This window comes from Apodemus sylvaticus, chromosome 21 (genome assembly GCF_947179515.1).
Source record: "Apodemus sylvaticus chromosome 21, mApoSyl1.1, whole genome shotgun sequence".
In the NCBI taxonomy this organism is placed as follows: Eukaryota; Metazoa; Chordata; class Mammalia; order Rodentia; family Muridae; genus Apodemus; species Apodemus sylvaticus.
The window spans coordinates 9,408,604-9,430,053 of NC_067492.1; the positions used below are offsets into that span (position 1 = coordinate 9,408,604).

Here is a 21,450-nt window from a genome sequence, read left to right on the forward strand (position 1 = left end):
AGCCCACCCCCTCCAAGTAGTAAGGTGACAGGGCTGTCCCTGGAACCATGCTTTGAAGAACAGGCCAGTTTTGGACTTCATTACATCCTGTCCTAGATTCCCATATGTTGGATTTCTAACCCTTAAATTGCGCATATTGGGATGCGGGGTCATGACACAACTTGTTCTTACAGAAATGATGCCGGGGCATATTCAGTGGCCCTGCCGTGGTCGGCATAGCAAGAGGATACAAACCATGAACAGAGGTCTCCAGGAAGCCAGTCCTACCTACACCCTGATTTTGGACGCCTACCCCCGACTTCTGTGATCAGAGCCACCACCCAGTCTTCAGTCTTGTTATTACAGCTCTCACCAGCAGGTCCTTGACCAAAGACCCAGCGGTCCTCACTGCTAGAGTGCAGTCTTTGTGTTTGTGGGAAGCACAGCACCTCGAGTGGCAAGCACAGCATTTCATCCTTACTTTGCATGTCAGAAGCTACACTTCTTCAAGTCACTAGTGTCTTGACCATGCTTCCCAGGAATGCCTCTGAGGTCCCTCACAAGGCCACCCGGGGCCTCTCAACTGGTTGGAGCTTGTGGAGACAAGGCAAACAAGTTCACAAATGACATGCCTAGGAAAGAAAAGATGTGCTACCAGGATGTGTTAGAAACCAAATCCGTTTTATTGAAACCATAGCAACAACCAGTGTGGCCCTGTTCATGCAAAGCACAAAAACTTACAATAAACTCTTGTACATAGGAAGTTGTAAAATATATCATTTTTCATAGAAAAAAAGCACACAGTAAACTGCGGGCCGAGAGAGCCTACAGATCATGGAGAGTTGGTACACCCCTCTGAACAGACCGGGCACAGCTCGGAAGCATATGAGAACTAACACCAGATGAAAGACCAGGACTGAGTGGAGATGCAGCTGGGGAGGGCATGGTCACTTTAAACTTGGGAGAGCTGATGGACGCACAGGGTCAGAAGGGCTCTGCTGTAAGATCTTGTCATTTGCAGTTTTTGTTTCCTCTCTTTCCACAGTGAAGGGCTTCCAGTTTTAAACTATTGAGGAAGATGATGGGGGGAGGGGCTGCTAGGCCAGGCTCTGTGCCTGGTAGAAGGGCAGCCAGGAAGCACTGAGGACCCCAGTCCAGACTTTCACATCCCTGAAGATGGGGTTGGTTGCTCATACTAGAAACCCAGGAGGGGTATGGTTTTCCTTACTGGGTCAACCTTGCCCTGCAGGCTGGGTGAAAGGTCCCACAGCACTCCTTGCATCGGGAAGTTTCCCAGATGTTTGGGAAACCAAACAACCAGGAGTCACCTTCCACAGGCTGAGCAGATGTGTTCCAGCATCTGGAATGGAAGAGTTTATGCCTTCAAAGTCACCACGCCCACACATATGAGGCAGAAACAGCCCCGTGGAAGGTTAGCTAGAGCCGGTTCAAGGTTGTGTGCTTTATATAAACTCCCTGGAAGAGACAGATCCTGGGAAAGTTATCTAAGCTTTCTGGAGGCCAGCCTCGGCTACATAATGAGTCAAGGCCAGCCTGGACTACATAAGTGGTACTGTTTCAAACAAATAAACATTTAATCCAACTAGCTCCATATGGCTCCATAGGAGGAGGTTTTTTTCAGACTCCCTTAGGGTTTTTTGTTTTTTTTTTAAAGAATCATTTGTACTTTTGCTCATGTGGATGTGTGTGGTGCCTGTGGAGATCATAGATCTCCTAGACTTAGATATAGGTGGGTGTGAGCGGCCAGTGAGGAGTGGGAACCGAGCTCAGGTCCTCTGGTAGAACAACAAGAGCTGTTAACCACCAAGCACCTCCCCAGCCTTTCGATTGGGGCACGGTATTCTGTTTTATTTTCTACCCTTCCCCCCCCCCCATGTGTTCTGTTTTATTTTCTACCCCTTCCCCCTTTTTTGTCTAAGAAATATTTGGCTGGAGCCTGAAACCCTGTTTGAGGCCAGCACTCACAGGCAAACCTGCCCCATCCCCAGGGCTGGGGTGGGATTCCACCTTCTCTAGAGTAAGCTGTTTACAAAAGCATGTTTCATTTTACAGTGGGTTTGGACCAGATTCCTAAGCGATGGAAGCCAGGCTCACCACACTCTTGGAGCCCGGGGACACTGGCGAGCGCCGAGGGGTTCTTCCTGTGTGTCCAGGCCCCTCTTTCTGGTGGCTGGTGTGTCATGGGTGGTTTTACAACCACAGGCCACTCCATTAACCCCCACGAGGAATGTGCCAGGAATCCATTCCTCCCACAGCCTAAAAACTAGGTCAACCAAACCAGGGGGGGAAGCGACGTTCTATTGCCGCTCTGATGGCAGCCATGAGACAGCCCTTGTTCTAAGGAGGGAACAGACATCTGAGACCTGGAGCAGCTTGTGAAGCCGAGTCCCAGAGGAGGACACCTAGGCCTGCTTGGGGTGTGGCAGATGCCACGGGGTCAGGGAATGGTGGAGAAGGCACCTGATGCATTGGTCCTCCATGAGACCAAAGGTCATGTGAGAAGAGGCCACAGAGACAAGGACAAAGACAAGGTAAATTTCTGGAGTGCTACCAACTTTAAATAGACCAGCTCTGCTGGACGTAAAAGCACGTGACTGCCAAGATGGTAGAGGAATGAGAACACGATAGATACCACCAGGGCAGAGCCCAGGGTTTGCCCAGGGCTTCTCCCTGCAGCCCATCTGTCTGACCAGCAAACACAGACCCTATTTCCCTGTTGGTAGGACGGACTGGAACCTTACGGCTGTCAACTCCTGTCACCCAGACAAGAGTCCCATTCATGACACATCTCAAACCTGTATCCTTCGAGGGTTTGAAAGCCTTCCCCTTCCACCACCAAAGAAAATGTGGCAAGGAGTATCTCAGTGAGCAGCTCCTGAGAGGAGCTGAGCTACCAGATGGGGCACTGCCACCTGGCCAGTCTGGGCACTGGTTGTCCAGCCGAGAGACTCCACGACACGCTGCTCATGAGGGGAAGGTGCTCTGTCACCCTTGCAAAGGCCATGGAGGCCCAGGATGTTCGATGATACCAAAATGAAGATTCCTGACTCTCTGTAACCCCCCAACCCCCAAAGGACAAAGTACAGATAAAAAGCAGGACCCCAAATCCCAGTAGATGACACCCCCTTCTCCCCAGGTCGCCACATTCACTGCCTGACGGCGAAGATCCGGAAGGCATTTCCATTCTGAGGAGCGCTGAGGCTGCAAGAGAAGATAGAGAAGGAAGTTACAAGAGCTGTGGGCAGGGGAATGGCCGATAGGGTCAATGTGGTAAGGCCAGAGCCCACAGAAGTCACTCCCAGCTGGACGAGCCCGCTCGCGCCGACAGAAGGCTGCACTGTGAGCCCAGGCTGAGGTTGCAAAGTGACTTTCTGGGTTTTGCTGACACCTGTCTCAGATATCTGGATGACAGATGATTTAAGGGACGGCGTGAAGGGAGCACACACCCGAATGCTACCCAAATCTGCCGTTGTGGGTCCGCTATCCTTTCCAAGGCAGGGCTATCACTACTGTGGATACATATGGAAGCGGGGCGGGGGTGGGGGGAACACAGGAATCAAGAGAGGCACACGGTTAATCAAAACCACGCTCTTCTGACGGGGGGGGGGGGGGGTCAAGTCCTTCAGGCCTTTTGCTGGTCTTTTGAGATGGGCCTTACGCAGCTGACCTCCAACTTGTTATATAGATGAGGATGACCCTGAACTCCTGAGCCTGCTGCCCCCGCACCCAAGCACCCCCCCCACGTGGTTTATGTTGGGCTGGGGATTGAACCCCAGGCTTTGTGCCTGCCTGGCAAGCACTCTGCCATTGGAATGCATTCCCAGCTCCCAGTCAGATTTGAAAACACCATTATAGAACTATAATGTCCTATGAAATTCAGCCATGCTCTCCGGCCTCTATATCAGCGCCTTGCTATATACACCCATGAGATGACGAAGCATTTACAGGGGTCCTTCCGGCCTCCCTTCCTTCTGCGCTGGCTCCTCTGCCTCTGGATTTGTCTGTTCTGGAAGGCACTTGCTTTCCACACACAGAGATGTACACTTGGGAGGTGGATTGCTGTCAGATCACACCCACCGTTTAAAAACTTCAAAACGAGCCTCTCGAGTGGCCACATGTGTTTGTGCCTACCCACAATGCAGTGAGTATTTTGTAGGCTCCACAGTGCCACTGACATCTGCTGTTGTCCTATGACCATTGTGTCCTGGGTACTCTGGCCTGAATCTGCCTCTCCATTGCTTCCGTGTGCTGAGTGACTCTCCCTGACTCAGAAGCTGTCCTCTGAGCATGGCTGGGCAGATGGGTTTCCTGGTATGGGCAGTTCTTTTTAATGTGGTGCTAGGGATGGAACCTAAGGCCCTGAGCATGTCAGGAAAGCACGAAGTTACAGGCTACAGCCCAACCCCTTCTTCCAAGTCCCCAAATGGGTTATCTTAATGTCAAGTTGTAAAAGTTCCTACCCAGGCCACGTGCCCACGTGCAGGCACACACATGCTCTCTCTCTCTCTCTCTCTCTCTCTCTCTCTCTCTCTCTCTCTCTCTCTCACACACACACACACACACACACACACACATGCATACTTGTGTGAAATCCTTTAGTACATACACAAATCGTTCTCCCATTCCCATTGGGAAGCAGGTAGACTTCCAGCCTCTCTCCCTCCTTTCCAAACTCGAACCCTACCTCTCTTTCTTTCTCTCCTTCCTTCCTTTGAGAGGAAGTTTATCTTCTCCCAGGTTTAGGGCCCAATCAGAGCTCTCCTGTAAGGTCACTCGCTTTGGCTTTATATGCTACATTCATATAAACTCAGCCAGGATTTTGTTGTTGCTGTTTTGTGAAACAGGGTCTCTCTGTGTATCCCTGGCTGTCCTGGAACTCCCTCTGTAGACTAGGCTGTCCTGGAACTCAGAGATCCACCTGCCTCTGCTCCAGAGTACTGAGGTCAAAGGCCTGTGACAATGCACAGCTCCTAGCCAGGCTTCTTAACCACACAACCTGCTCTCTGAGAGTACACACTTGGTGTCTCCTTTTCTGTCCTCTCTTAAGACTTACTTACTTTTATTTCATGTGTGTTCCTGAGTGTTTGTGTGTGTACCATGTGCATGAATGCCCAGGGAGCACAGGAGAGGGATTTGGAACCCCTGGAGCTGGAGTTCTAGGCAGTTGTGACACTCAGTCTTCTGCAACAGTGCTGGAGGCCCTTAACCACTGAGCCGTCTCCCCGTCCCCTCTTCTCTTCGTTTTCTTAATGGTGTCTTTTAAACTACAGAGGTTTAAAATGACCTAATTTATCTTTTTTTCACAATTATGCTTTTGGTGTTATATTTAAGAAGGCAATAGCTCATTCACGATCATGCACACTCAAGCTTACCTTCTAAGAGCTTTTAGATTCTAGGCCTGCCATCCACTCGAGTCTGTCCTCAGACATGCCAACCTCACAGTCTCAACTGTCATCTGGGAGCCCTCTCCTTACACCAGAATAAAATGAAAAATAAAGGCCAAGGACATGACTCAGTGGGGAAAAGTTCAGTGGCCAGAGGCCTGGGGGCTGATGGCTTGAGCCTGATGCCTGGATCCTCTGAACTTCATGTGCATGTACATGCATGCACATGCATGTGTGCATGTGTGCACACACACACGCACACACATATATACACACACACAAACATACATGTATATACTCCTGCACACACAAACACATAAGACATGCATACACACATATACACTCACACACAAATACACATATACACTCATGCACAAACACACATATACACTCACAAACACCCTCACACACACAAGCACTTAACACAGGCACACTCACACACACATATATATACTCACACACAAACACGCACATATACACTCATGCACACTAACACACACAAACACATATATACACTCACATACAAACATACACATATACACATACACACACATATACACTCATACACACTAACACACATATACATACACACTAATGCACACACATACACATATACATATATACTCACACACAAACATACATATATACACTCATACACAAACACATACATAAGAATGCACATACATATACACTCACATAAACACACATATGTACACTCACACACACAAACGTACATATACACTTATAAATACTCTCATACGCACACAAACGCATTAACACACAGGCACACTCACACATAAGCACACACACACACACACACACACACAGAATAAGCTATTTAATAGAAAAGCAGAGTCCTAGCTGGTGCACGGGACACCCTGTGCACAGCTGTGCACAGCTATGAAAAGCTGTAAAGAAGGAGACCTTCCCTTTCTAGTCATGCCACTCCTCAGTGAGTTCCTCTCTCCTGAGGCCTCTGCGGCTTGGGTTGCCGTATCCCACCAACCACCTTCTGCACAGACATCATGTGGATGCAAACCACACACACACACACACACACATACAAACACACACACACACACACACACACACACATACACAGACACATACACACACATACACACACACATATACATACACACACATACACATATACACACACACACACACACACACACACACACACTGACCCAATTCTTGCTTTCTTCACTTTATAACAAAACTTGGAGTTTTAGTTTTGTTTGTTTGTTTTTGGAGGTGGGGTCTTGGCTGTGTAGCCCAGGTTGGCCTCAAACCTGTGGCGACGTCCTGCCTCAGCCTCCCGTGTACAAGGGCTACAAGCATGGGCTACCATGCCTTGCTAGCATGCTCTTGCTCTGTTTCCTCAGCTGCGGGAAACCCTGCTAGGCTTATGTTACATTTATCTGGGACTCTAGGGATGGAGACAGAGTTCATTTTAGTCATTTCATTGGCTGACAAGGGCACCACTCTCTAGAAGCTTCACGCACCCACTTGGGAGACCTGAAGTCACTGAAATTGGAATTGTGGGATCAGAGTCTGGGAATGAGCCAAACGTGGTGGCACATTCGGGAGGCTGAGGTATAAGGACCTCGCGTTCCAGGTGTAGCATGGGCTACACAGCAAGATTCTATCTTCAAGGGGTGAAGAAGGCATTTGTCCTGGGGACACACAGTATAGTTACCGATGGGGTGCTGATTTAGTGTGCACAAGGCTCTGGGTTTCATCCTTAGCGTCACACAAAAATAATCATAATAACAATAATAAATTAAAGGCCTGGGTGCATCCGAGAACTTGACAGCGGCCAAAATGTTTTCTTGTAAACATCGCACTAATTGAGACCTCCTGCAGCAAGCCTGCAGGGTGGCCTGGAAACCTCTGAGGTCCTAGTCTCAGTGGGGAAGCTGCCCCCAGTTACAGCACGCACACTACATCTTAGGAAGATGCCGGAACAGACTGGCCACAATGTATCCATGCCGTTTCCTGCAGTGTCTCCACCGGGAACAGGAGAACCCAGATTGGACCGAACTCCTTGGCCTGACAGCTGGCCAGGCCCTGGGCGGCCCAGAGAGCTACAGTCCTGTGGGAGCAGCTGCTTGGAATTCCTGCTTGTTTTTCTGCCTTCCCCGTGGAGGCCTCACTCTCTTGGCTACCCCGGGGTTGAACCCTGGAAAAAACGGATCCGATAGGGCAAGCTCAGCAACATGGTGCGGGACAGAGGCGTGAGACCAGGACATGGTGGGATTCTCTCAGGCCAAGCAGGGGAGAGGGGTAGCTGCCCAGGGCCAAGCTTACTCAGCGGCCGGGCTGGTTTCTACAAAAGACCTTCTGCCTTTTGGGTTTGGGGCCGAAGAGCTCCCAGAGCTCTGTCCTCTGAGTAGCCAGGAGAACCACCCAGGGCCACGTGTTCCCTGCCTGCCCCACACGTGAGCAAGCCATGTGAGGAAAGGGGACTGGAAAGAGTTCTGGCAGGGTGCTGGGTGCTGGCACATGCAACCCTGGCGAGGGAGGCCTGAAGCTGCCAACCAGGCTGAAGGGTCCTGGCTGGAGCACCTAACATCTTGCCGGCTACTACAGAGCCCTTCAGGGTACTGTCTGCACACCTTGTCCGCGTGAACGCTGGTCCCTCTGCTCTCTTCCTGAAGCCACAACACTAAACTTAACACACCGGTCAGGCACACGCTGTATGTGTCTGAGGAAGGTGTGTAGGGTGTGAGAACTCATAAAGTAATCCCTTTCCCTACCCCTCCTTGCCTTTCACAAACCCGACCCTCAGACCCCCCACAATGATCTGGAGGAAACATAGCTGAAGCACTTGGAGGATGTTTGTATGAACCACGAATTGGCATCATTTCCTCTCCACTTTACTTTTGAGACGGGGTCTCTCAAAGAAGCTGGAGCAAGCCCTTTGGCTAGGCTGGGTAGCAGCAAGCCTCCAGGCTAGGCCTCTCCCTGTCTTCTTTATAGCACACACTACCATGCCCAGCTTTATGTGGGTGCTAGAGAGCTGAACCCGGGACCCCGTGCTCACTGTGTGTACTTTACCTGCCTAGCCATCCGCTGAGGCCCTGGGATGATCAGCTTCCATGAAGGGTATTAAAGAATTTGATTTTTTAAAAAAAGGCATCAGAAGTCTCTTAGCCAGTTCTAAATGACTTGCAGGACTCAACAGTTTGTCTGTCATTCAACTACTGTTCACTGCAGACCCTAGTACAAGCCAGGTCCGCGCTCAGTATGCTGTGGGGGATGGTAACAGAGCATGGATTCTGGCCTTCAAGGAGCTTACACCAGACAGACATGTACAAGGAAATTACACAGAGTAATGACGTGGGAAAGACACAGGCAGGCCGGGTCTAGAGTGGGGGTGGGGGTGGGGGGGGTGGGGCAGTGTCAGAAGGGAGAAGGATGCCTGCTAGAGGGCATCACTTGTCTTCAGATTAGAATGGCAAAAAAGATCAGCCAGCCACATGCACGCATGGGGGCTGAGAAGGCTCAGGGTCAGAAGTCAGCAAGTGCAAAGGCCCTGGGGTAGAATTGGCCTCCATATGTTCCAAAACAGGGAGAGACCATGAGGTAGAAGCTTGGTGGAGATGTGCCAGGGGTGGACACTGTGTGGTGGAAATGTGTGTCTGGGTGCTGGCAGGTGGCTTTTGTTCCAGCACAGCAGGAAGCCATTGGCCAGAAAAGCTCACACAGGAGACAGGTGAAGCCTTGAAGGGGGCATGGTGGTAGCTGTGGCCATCTGCTAAAAGGAAGTTACCTGAGGGACCTGCTGAGAGTGTATGAGATTGCACAAAGATGTTCCTCGTCTGATTAGTTCAGAAAAATGGATGGGGAAGGAAACAGCCGGATATGAGGCCATCACAGTAAGCAAGCAGCCTGTGCTTGGTGCGAGAGCGCTGTGAGTCACCCAGGCAGTATGGCGAAACAACCACAGAGTGCTCGCCCCTGCTACCAGCCCAGTCCCCTCTAAAGAACAAGAACAAGTGAGGACTGGGTGTGGTGGCCTACTTTTTAATCTGAGCACCAAGGGGGCAGAGGCCGGCAGATTTCTGCAGGCCAGCTTGGAGTTCTAGGTCAGTCCAAGCTATTACAGTGAGACTCTGCATACACACACACACACACACACACACACACACACACACACACACATATATATATATATATACGTATATGTGTGTGTGTGTGTGTGTGTGTGTGTGTGTGTAGTGAGACACCTGGGTTCAATCCAGTGTAAGAAGGGAGGGAGGGAGGGAGGGAGGGAAAAGATGGGAGAAGCCATTATTGTCTCAATGCGCGCGTGTGCGCACACACACACACACTTATCAGGGCCCAGGAGATGGCTGGGCAGGTGAGAGAGATAACGGTACAGCCCGATAAGCTAAGGTTGATCCCCGGAATCCAAGTAAGAAGCCAATGTGCTGGAACTCGGCTACATTTGCTGGAACTCGGCTGTATTCCCCGGATCCCCACAGCTAGATGGAAGAGAGAGACAGGAATTCTCAGAGCACTCACGGCCAGCTCGGCTGGAGTACTTGGCTCAGCAGCACGAAGCGAGACCCTGTTTCAACAAGGTGGAAGGAGAGAACTGACTCCCTACATCTGTCCTCTGCCCCCTCCCCCCCCACATTCATCCATGGACATGCACACATATACCACACACATACACACACACACACACACACACTCATCCATCCACATACACACATATACCACAGTACACACCACACACTCATCCATCCACATATACACATATACCACAGTATACACACACACATACATTCATCTATGGACACACACACATATACCATAGTATACACACACACACACATTCATCCATAAACACATACACACACACACATATACCACAGTATATATACACACACACACAACTCCAAAGACACACACACTCTATGGTATACATACTGCATGGATATACACACACACCGTGGTACACACACATACTCTAGTACACACACACACTCTGTGGCACACACACACATTCCATAGACACATACATACACACTCCATGATACATACACAAACATACTCCATGGACAAACACATTCTGTGATAACACACACACACACACACACACACACACACACACTCCATAGACACACACACACTCCATAGACACACACATACTCCATGGACACTCTCTCTCCCCCCCTCTCTCTCTCTTTCCCTTTCTCTCTTCCTCCCCTCTCTCTTCTTCCCTCTCTCTCTCTTCCTTCCTCTCTCTCTCTCCCTCCCCTCTCTCTCTCACTCACACACACACACACACACACACACACACACTATTTTTACTACCTCTTAAAATCTTAAAAGCCTCTCGAATCCTATGAGGAACAAAAGAGGAGGGGGCAGAGAGGCCTCCTTGAAGATCAGGGCACAGTGGTCTGGGTCTTGGAATCAGACTTCCACAGGGCAGGCGGGGCAGCCCAGCAGAGCTTGCATCTGTGAGGAAGAGCTCTTGCCATTTGGAACCTCCCAGCACAGCCTGGAGTGAGAGAGAAGACAGCTGCTTCCGGAGCCGCACAACCTGTGCCTCCATGGGTTGGCAGCTGGCCTCCGGAGTCATGGAATCCTGGGACACAGAGGTCCATGACTCTCTCTGGCCTTGGAAAGGAGAGGTTGCCTTCTCACTGCTAAGAGACACTGAAGTCGGGCCTGGTGTGCAGTCCTGCTTCCCAGCTACTCAGGAGGCTGAGGCTGGAAGATCCTTGGTCCAAGCCCTATCTGGGCTACAAAGTTTAGTCCATGATACTAAGGGAGAAACTGTCCCAAAAGTAAAATGCACAAAAGAGGGGTTGGAGATGCGGGTCAGGAATGAGAGCGCTGGCCTAGCATGGTGGGACCCTGGGTTCGATCCAGTGTGTGGAAGACAAAGGATGGGAAGCCGGTACCACCTCTATATACACATGTGCTGCTTCTCCCGCTAGGCAGATCTGTGTGTGCCGCTCTGCTGGAGCAAGTGTCACCCCAGTACTGATAGAGACTGTCTAGAGTCAGCACTTGAGAACCTGAGGCAGGAGGATCCCAAGCTCTGGGCCAGCCTGGGCTTTTTAAAATGAATAATGAGGTCCTGCCTCAAAAAACAAAAACAAAACGACTCCAAGCAGTCCACCTTTGTAACCCTTTCTCTGAGCCTCATTGTCCACTTGAAAAATCCACGTTTGCCCAAGTCCTCACTCCCGAGAGACATCTGAAGTACTGGGCTTAAAATCAAATGCACGAAAACATCTCCCCACTTTTTCAAGCAGCTACTCAAGCTGTCGGGGCCGTGGCGCTCCCGGTATGTGTCAGCTGACCCTTAAGATGGAGATTATCTGTTACCCATGCCCGTCCTCAGCCCAGGAGACCTGCTCATACTGTGGACTAAACAATTCCACAGCCAGGCAAGAGCCTGTCTGAACACACCACCTGCCGACAGACGGTTTACCGTTCAGGGCAGGTGAGCGGGGAAGCCCTGTCGCCCTGGTTCAGGAAGAGACTGAGGCTGGCAGACATCTCTCCTGGTGCCTGCTCTCTGTGAGGATGCTGCGTAGCCAGTGTTAGCCACAAGTCTGGGAGAGGACAGCCTGTCCTGGAGCCTCACGCCTCACACCCACCTTTCACAACTTCCAGGAAGCATCCCTCCCCAAGAAGAGAATTGTGAAATCAAAGCTGTCACATCAGCCAGTGTGGGCAGCACCCCATGCCACTCAGGATTTAAAGTGCCCATTTGCCAAGCGGGGAGTGGTACCATGGGCCTCGTAACCCTAGAACTTAGGAAGTAGGAGTAGGGAGATTAGAAGCTCAGGGTCATCCTCAGCTACACAGGAGGCCATCCTGGTCTACATGCGACCCTATCTCAAATGAACAAAATGAAAATAACGGGGGCCAGTAGGATGGCTCAGCAGATAAAGGGACTTGCTGCCAAGCCTGACAGTGTGAGTTCCATCCCTGGGACCCACATGGTGGAGGAGAGAACTGAGCCTTGAAAGTTGCCCTCTGGGCAGTGGTGGTGCACGCCTTTAGTCCCAGCACTTGGGAGACAGAGGCAGGCAGATTTCTGAGTTTGAGGCCAACCTGGTCTACAGAGTGAGTTCCAGGACAGCCAGGGCTACACAGAGAAACCCTGTCTCAAAAGAACCAAAATTAAAAAAAAAAAGAAAGTTGCCCTCTGACCTTTACATGTTGCTGTGAACCATGAGTACACACACACACACACACACACACACACACACACACACACAAAATATAAAATTAAATAAAAATTATTTTAATTAGAAATAAAGTGCTGCTGGGCGGTGGTGGCACATGCCTGTAACCCCAGCACTCTGGGAGGCAGAGGCAGGTGGATTTCTGAATTTGAGGCTAGCCTGGTCTACAGAGTGAGTTCCGGACAGCCAGGGCTATATACAGAGAAACCCTGTCTCCAAAAAACCAAAAAATAAATGAAAGAAATAAAGAAATAAAGAAAGAAAGAAAGGAAGGAAGGAAGGAAGGAAGGAAGGAAGGAAGGAAGGAAGGAAGAAAGAAAGAAAGAAAGAAAGAAAGAAAGAAAGAAAGAAAGAAAGAAAGAAAAAAAGAAAGTGCTGTTTGGATAAAACACTGGCCACAGAATGCCCTATACCTTAATGACCCTTGGGACCATCTCTAACCCCTCCAGGGTTTCAGCTATGGGAACAACCCACCCTCTGGCTCTGAAACCAGTTCCTGCAGGTCACTGGGAGAGGCTTCGGAGACAAGGAAGCCTGAGGAAGACATGAACATGTCCGCCGTGCTCCAGACATTGCTGCTGGAGCCTTGTGGCCAAGAAGAGGCCAAGCTCCCTGCGCTTTGACTGCAGTGACCTGCTCGTGCCTGGGTCTCACGTCTGCCTATCCCTAGCAGGTGGCCAGGCCTACACCACAGGACAGAGGTCCAGCTTCACACGCCTCGATGGAGCCAGTGCCTGGGAATGTGAGGGCCTCCCACGTGGAGGAGGCCACAGGGGTGAATGCAGACTAAAGAGCCCCACTGTGTCAGGAGAAGGCAATGTGTGTGAGGGCTTCATGCTCCTCTGAAAGCCAATTCAGGTGGCTCTAGAAGGGAAGTCACTTAGTCCTATAAAAAGGACCCATTTTCAGGGTTTGGAACAACTAGAGAGAACAGCCAGGACTGCTGGACCCTGTCAACCACTTAATAGGAGCCACTCTGTGGTAGCTTTTGATTCCCAATCACAACTTTCCCTTCTGCAGGGGAGGAATGAGCCTTACAAGGCTTAGGAAGTTCCTGAGACTTACAGGACTCACTAGACCCATCACACAGCCCGGGAGAGAGACAGACCTCGGATATCTGAGAACACAAGAAAGCAGCATCCACAGCCTCACAAGGTCGTACCTCTGCGGCCTCCAGAATCATGAGAAAGAAATGCCATGGCATCTAGGGTGTATCATTGTGAGGCAGGCCCTCAACTCTATCTGCATTAGGAAGGGCTCCTAACAATCCCTTGCCAAGGCTAGAAGGTGGAGGAAGCAGGGCCTTCTCTGAAGTGTGTGCCCTCAGGAGGAAACCACATGGGAAATGGGTCTTTGCAATTTATTTCCACAGAATAGGGTCACATGAACAAAATAGCCTGGGCCCGGACCAGAGGCTGTCCTGAAGAACATTCTAGAAAATCATGCTAAAACCTCAGAGGTCAGCTGGGGAATCTGAGAGTATACCTGGGATATGTGCCAATGGCCCACAAGAAGGGTGCTTATCACTGTGCCTCAGGCCTCAGCGTGGGAATGGCCCTAGATAGTGGTTAAGTGCCCGGAGCCATATGCACCCAACACTGTCCCAAACAACCGCCAGCAGACGCAGCAGAGGCAGGAAGTTAGCCTTTGATTGCATAAGAGCGACCCCAGAGCTGTCAGCAAAGCCCTTACTTCCTGTCTGTCCCCATCAGGCCCTGTCTCAGTGACTTGTCATCCATCCCATGAGGCCAGGGAAGCAGAAATACCAAACACAGATGCAGTTACAGGGAGGAGTGGGTGTCACGGTCCCTTGGTCCTGTTGTGCTAACTTCACAGAGATAGAAACAACTCAGAGAGACTAGCCACCAGGCTGAGGTGACAGGAGCCCAAGGCACAGGCAGGTGGAGAACATGGAGAAAGTCCGCAGGGTTCTGCATTCCTGGACAGTTCTTAAGACTATACTGTCAGAGATCATTTCTATAGTATGTGTGGAGCTTTCAGAGCTGTTGGGGAATTCCTTGGTTCCTTATGTCTTATGAAATAAATGCACACACATGCACACTCATACACACATATGCACACACATGTGTGCACGTACGCATACATACATGTGTGTTCATGTAGACATATACACATGCATGCAAACACACTTGGACACACGTATGCATGTACATGTGTGTGCATGTACACACATGTATGCATGCACGTGTATAGACATACACACATGCATGTACACATACTTGGACACATGTGTGTGCATATACACACATGTGTATGCATGCACATAAACACATGTATGCACACACAGGCATAGACATATACACACATGAACACACATGTGCACACATGAGGAATAAGAGGTAGAAGCCCACACGCCTCCCCCCAAAATGCACAGCAGTTTTCCCAGGTGATGGACAGCAGACAGATGCTAGGATCCAGAAATATCTAATATCTCTAATATTTGTGGGAAATATCTAATTTCCCACAAAGCAGCATCAGAAATAGAAAAGAAAAACCTGGAAAACAAAAGGATGAATGGAGAGAGGACTGCAGGCTTGACCAGGACACTGGGGTGACCATGAACAAACCAGCTTTGGAAAGTAAGGAGCTGCCAGGCCTGCAGGCCAGTCCTACCTCTCTGACTGCACCCCGTTTCTGAGGGAGCCCACGTAGTTCTTCTTTTTGTCCACGGGCATCACATCCGTATAGCCACCAACCTCGTCGACGATGACACCTGCGTGCACAGCGGCCTTACAGATGCTGGAAGTCTGCGGAGACAGGAGGCTGTGTATCAGACCCAGTACGCAGGTCCTGGTGCTGCCGATCATGCTGACCCCAGGAAACAGCCCACACAACCTCAGCTCCAGCATGTCCCTCAGAGAATGTGCTCTGTCACGCATCCAAATTCCACTCTCCTCCCACAAGTACCTTTCAGATCAGTCACACTGTGTGTCTGACCCTGGGGCACTTAGCAGGGACCTAATGAAGAGCCTGCTTCTATGGAGTCAAGGGAGCTAATACACACACACACACACACACACACACAAAACCACACACACACAAAGGAGATCTGTGAGGGAAATAAAACCAGGTCATGAGGTGGCGGCTGGCTATAAGGAGCAGCTCCAAAGCAGCAGTGGGCAGACTAGGGACAGAGACGATCAAGTTGTACCCAGGTGGCTTCTGTGGGTGAAGCCCTCTAGGCAGTGGGAGGAAACTGTTCAAAGTCCCCAAGATAGGAGTGAGCACATCGGTCCCAGGAGGAGAAAGCAGGCTGAGGTGGCTGGTATGCGGTGACTCAGGACATCGTGGACACGGGTGGATGCTCTCCACTATCTAGCGTGCACCAGGCTGCTGCGGGGTGAGCCGCTTCAGAGTCAAGTCCAAGGCTCATGGAACGGAAGATGGGCAGGGCACCTCTGTCACTTTTCACCCAGATACAGGATCATCCAGAATGATCCCAGCCCAGGACCAGGATGTCTGATGTCCATCTAAGGCCCAGAACTGCCGAGCCACATCCCTGGCCATGTCTGCGGGGCTTTCCTCGGGCGGTGTCAGCCTTGTGGTTTAGAGTGTGGGTTCCACCTTTTCTCCCTGTGTGCTGGAGATGGATCCTCATACTCACGCATACTAGACAAGTGCCCTGCCTCAGAACTGCACCCCCAGACCCCGGTCTCCATCTCCGCTGGACCTCAGGAGCAGTTGTGGTCTTTCCGTGAAGATGATGCACCTGTCTTCACCTTCTTCCTGAAGGTCTCAGATGCACACACTGGAGCCGAGCCGATGGTGTAGGGAGGACGCAGCATGATGAACGCATCCTGGCCCTGACTGGCTCTCAGGCCCATCTGTGGCCTATTATCCCATTTGACCCAACGAAGCGGGTGGCAACCATTATTCCCATTTCTTAGTCCAGCAAGCTGGGCAGAAAGGGCCAGTCGCTTTGCCAAAGCCACTTGAGATTTGTGGACGCCAACTGAAGCCAGGGTGAGGGCGGGCTCAGCATAACAATGGTCCCCAGAGATGACCACAGCCTAATCCCCACACCTGTGAACAGGCAGAAGGGGTTTTGCAGACGGGATTAAGTTAAGGATGTTGGGGCAGCAGATTACCGGGTTTATCCCGGTGGCCCACTGACATCCCAGTGTCCTGTAACAGGGCGGGCCTCAGAGCTGGAACACATAAGACTCCCCTGGCCATTGCTGACATCGAATAGGCCAGGAGCCAAGGCATGCGGGTGGCCTGAGGAGACTTGTAGCATCCAGGTCACTGGCTCTGTTGCTTGACCTCTTTCTGCACTGAAGAGCAGGGTGAGCTATGTACCCCTCCGTCCCCAGAGGTGTGTGACTGCATGATCACACCCTGGGGTGCTTCCTCCCAGAGCTGTGACTGAGGCACTCCTGGGAGAGCCTGCTTCAGGCTGGTTGACATCCGTTCTCCAAAACCATGATACTGAAGGTGTGTGGCCATTCCCTCGAGGTTTGCTTGACCGTGACCATCTTCCATCAGAGCCGCTTCGATCCTTACATGAGACCCTCACGTAATCCGGCCTGTGGACATTCCAGCATAAGGGACAGGGATCCCAGGGTCCTTAGAGACAGACCCCCTGCTTCTTCTTCTTCTTTTTTTTTTTTCTTTCCGAGACAGGGTTTCTCTGTGTAGCCTGGCTGTCCTGGAACTCACTCTGTAGACCAGGCTGGCCTCGAACTCAGGAATCCACCTGCCTCTGCCTCCCATAGTGCTGGGATTACAGACATGCGCCACCACCGCCCGGCTGACCCCCTGCTTCTTGAGGTTATCCAGAGGTTAAAGAGTTGGTTGACTGGGTGGGATTTCTTCCTGTATCATCCTGAGCCACTCCCGGGGACTTGTCACAGGTATCACCACCTAAACACCATCTGTGGGACTTCCTGGTAGCCTGTGCGTCCCCCACAGTACTATACATAACCCTGACAAACTCACTGGGGTTCACCAGGCTGAACCTGGATGGAATTCTTTCTTTGGTCTATGTGCTGTCTCCATCTAGGGAGAAATCAGCATTGCATGGTCGCCCCAGGAAAATTTGCCCTGCCCTTTGGGCAATTAGAATGGTTTCCGAAGGCTGGAAAGTTCACTCCAGCCCTCCCACACTCAAGGCTCAAAAACCAAAGACCTGGTCTTTAACGCCATGGGGACACTTCTTGTCTTCTTCAGTCAACAAATGAGGTAAACGGGATACTTATCCCCAAGTGGTCCCGGCAGAGTCCTGGCAGGCTGGTGGTGACTGGCAGGGGCTGGTTCTAATCCTGAACACAGCAGCACGACTACTCACCCTGTCTTCAGGGAGAAGCATTTTAATTTTCTTCCCTTGAAGAAAGGATGTACAAGTTCCAATTCCCAAAGAGGTCTGTGCTGAGAAAGGTTAGGAAGAAATAGACCTGAATTTGTCCCTAAGACCAGTGGGGACACGGTGACACCAAACATCCCCAGAAATCACTTCTCGGAGGCTCGTTCTATGAATGGACACAAACGGCCTATTACGCTGACTGGCAACTGGCCAGTTAGTTGCTGTGTCTGTCCCTCAGATATGCTTGTCCTGTCTAGGGAGTGCCATTTCCAGATGCAAGGCTTCAGTTTCTGCTGGGGCAAGTGCCAGGAAAGACTTCCTAGTATTCTCCAAGTCCCTCGGGGTTGCACACTCACCCCATGAGAGGTGAGTGTTCTCCAGAAGCCAAGAGACCGTGGCTGTGCCCTTTATTCCCTCCCTTGAGGAATTCCAGATACCATGACGCCCACACTTCCCAGATGCGTAGCAGGCCGCTCTCCCGTCTCATGTCTGGTGGTGCTCACATCCCTGACGACTGACAAGTAGACACACATCCTTCCCCTGGACTCTCCTGCCACATGTAGAGGGTGTCCACTCTGCTCACGCTGGTTCAACATTAATTCAGGGCTGTTTTGCAACAACCTCTGTGATCTTAGAGGCTTACCGGCCAGCCCTGGCATTTGGTCGCTGCAGGACCCAGGGCAGACCATACCCACTGCTCAATGTGCCGTGCCACCAGCAAAGGTGGCACTGGAGGTGTGTGCAGCCTGTCACATGACATCACGAGCCGACAAGGTCCCTGGGGTCATTGGTCATTATCAATCCCTCTCAGCATACCCGAGATTGAGGGTCACTCGGGGATGGCCCCACAGTCTGGGACAGTGAAGAGTGACGGCTGCTGGGTTTCTCCGGGCAAGGTTCAGGGTGACACATGACCTGTTGCACGGAGATTGCGGTAGGCAAAGGCCACCGACTGCCGAACCCACTGTCACCATCTCCAGGACCCCAAATTCTCAAGGACTGTCCTTGAGTTCCAAGGTCCTTCCTCAGCAGCCCACAACCTCCAGCATCCCATGTCTCCTGGGAGCCGGTGCAAATGAAGGTTTTGCAGCTCTACTCGGGGTTGGCTGGGTCAGGATAGCTGCAGGGGGAGGGGGAGGGACTGGGACGCTCATCTCAACACTGCTCCTCTCTGGGTCCTGATGCCCACACAATGGGAGTTTGTTTGAGCCACAGACAGGGGCCCAGAGGATGAGCAAGGAAACTGAGGTTCAGTGGGGAAAGAAATCCACAGGGGTAATTCCCCTGCCTGAGGCCAGCCCGGGCCTCTTGACCTCGGCTCTGGTGTCTGAGCCACACCCGGACAATCCGGCCTGCAGCTCACCACAAAGGGAGCAGCAGCCAGGACAGGCACTCTGCAATGGCTGTATCCGTGGCACTCGGAGGCCCTTCAAAGGTCTGCAGACTACACTCCCAAAATAAATCTCTTAGCTAAACAGACATTTTTCCAAGAGGCAGCCTCATTTCCCAGAATACAAAGTGACCTAGAAACACAGGCCAGCAGAGCCTAGGGATGGAGGCACACTCTTACTCCGTCCTCCTGCCCGTGCTCCCCCTCCCTTCTCTCTCCATCCCCGGCTCTATTTTCTCCTCTCACCTTCCTTCCTACCTTCTGTTTGAAGGGTTTTTAGCATCAACAACCGTAGTATCTTTTTGTGCACAAATATCAAGCCATTACTGTATGCCAGGCCCAGACAGAAACCCTGCCACTTCCAAGACTCAAAGCTCAAGGACACACATCCGTTAAAGGCTTCCTTCACCTACATGCCTGCTCCAGTCAAGCAGGTACAGGTGACCATAAAGAAGGCCAAAGGAGGAAAGAAAGGGAGAGAGTAAATCCATCTCGCTTCGCCATGTGTTCGCTGCGGTGTTTGGATCAGACTGTCCTGAGCCTTGTTTTCTCCCTTTACAAAATGATAAGGATTCCTAAACAAGGTATTTTTCTAAACCTTGAGACACGGCAGATACCAAATGAAAAGGTGGGCAACGTTGCTATCACGCATGTTCAGGAGAAAGGAATAGAGCAATGGTTTTTGTTTTTTGTTTTTGTTTTTTTGCTTTATGTGTTCGGTTGCTGTGTTATTTGGTGCATACAGATTTGGTTTTCCTACCTTCTTTTGAAAAAATCTGCATTTTTACGTGTATCTCTTGTGCTCTTGCACGAAGGCTTTATTCCATTTGGTACATTTAAACTTGAGTTGTGTTTTATCAGGTAACTGGCAACTTTTTAAATGGTTTGCATCTGGCTTTAAATTGTTTTTTTTTTTTTAAACCATTCTTTTATTCTGAAAACATTTTAGAATCAGAGTCTGGGGCTTCTCTTGAGTTGCTTTCTCTGTTTCTTTTCCTTTTTTAAGTTCTGAGGATGGAACTTGGGGTTTCCTATTGGGTGAATGCTAACAATGGATACATCTTATTTTCCTTCTTCATAAAAACTGTAGCTTTCAGAACTTAATTTCAGCTAAGCAGCTTTCCAGAAGGCTTTTTTTTCCTCATAAAGGAAAAAAAAAAAAAAAACACAAGGAAAAAGGCTTAGTCATGAAGGCCGCTTTGGCCTTAAGGAACTAAGTGACTTCACGCCTACAGGAATCTGGGACAATCAAAGGCAAGTGGAAACAAAGATGGTGGTGGTGAGGAAAGAGAGCCGTTCGCAGACGACCGAAAGTGTAAGGGACTCATTAGCTGGAGACAGGATCTGACCAGCTGCCAGGGTTTAGAAGCTAGAAGATACCGTGGGCTGGACAAGTCTGGCTGGCTCTGGGATTTCCACTCACGAAGACCAAAAGAACCCAGAGGAATTGCCTGTGCTGAGAGGTGGGGAGAGACTGGGTGGGGTTCAGGCAGCTGAGGATGGAGCTGCTGGGGTGGGTTGCCCCTTCTGGGTCACTGCGTCCCTAAGCCCTGGACATCGGAGAGAACAGGCTGAGCTCTGAAAAATCAAGAAAGCAAAACTGGGCCTTCCCGTCCGGTTAGAAGTTAGGAGGGGGACATAGTTTTCTGTGTGCATACAGCTGAGAGGAGTCTACAAGGCAAAAAGAAATAGTAGCGGGCTGACTGCACCTGGGAAAGGAATACAGAGGAATGCGAAGGTGCTGGCCCATTCTTGGTCAACCTGATGCAAGAAGCTAGAGTTATCTGGGAAGATGGACTTTCAAATGAAAGCATGCCTCCATCAAATCAGCCAGTAAAGCAAGTCTGTAAGGCAATTTCTAGATTCAGTAACGGATGTGGGAGGAGCCAGCTCACCTAGGGCGAACCCAGCCCACTCTAGGGAGGACCCAGCTCATGTAGGGAGAACCCAGCTCACCCTAGGCTCACTCAGTGCTGCTCCTGGGCAGGTGGCCCTGGGTTCTCTATAAGAAAGCAAACAAGGGTCCAGGCAGCCAACAGTGTGCAGTCCGTTCCTGCCTCCAGGTTCCTGCCTTGAGTCCCTGCCCTGACTTCCCTCAGTGATGGTCTATGGCCCGAGTGAGAGCTG

General features: G+C 50.8%; 1 protein-coding gene across 2 annotated transcripts in view; it reads right to left on the bottom strand.

The window, feature by feature from the left end:
• Window positions 1–639: 639 nt before the first annotated feature.
• Window positions 640–21,450, bottom strand: part of Crispld2 (cysteine rich secretory protein LCCL domain containing 2) — a 61,679-nt gene continuing 40,868 nt past the window's right edge. For both annotated transcript variants that reach the window (XM_052166835.1, XM_052166836.1), the window contains 2 exons: window positions 15,245–15,378; window positions 640–3,201 (listed from right to left, as the gene is read on the bottom strand). In XM_052166835.1, coding sequence (XP_052022795.1) covers window positions 3,147–3,201; window positions 15,245–15,378 — 189 coding nt within the window. In that variant the 3' untranslated portion in view covers window positions 640–3,146. The remainder of the gene's footprint in view (window positions 3,202–15,244; window positions 15,379–21,450) is intronic.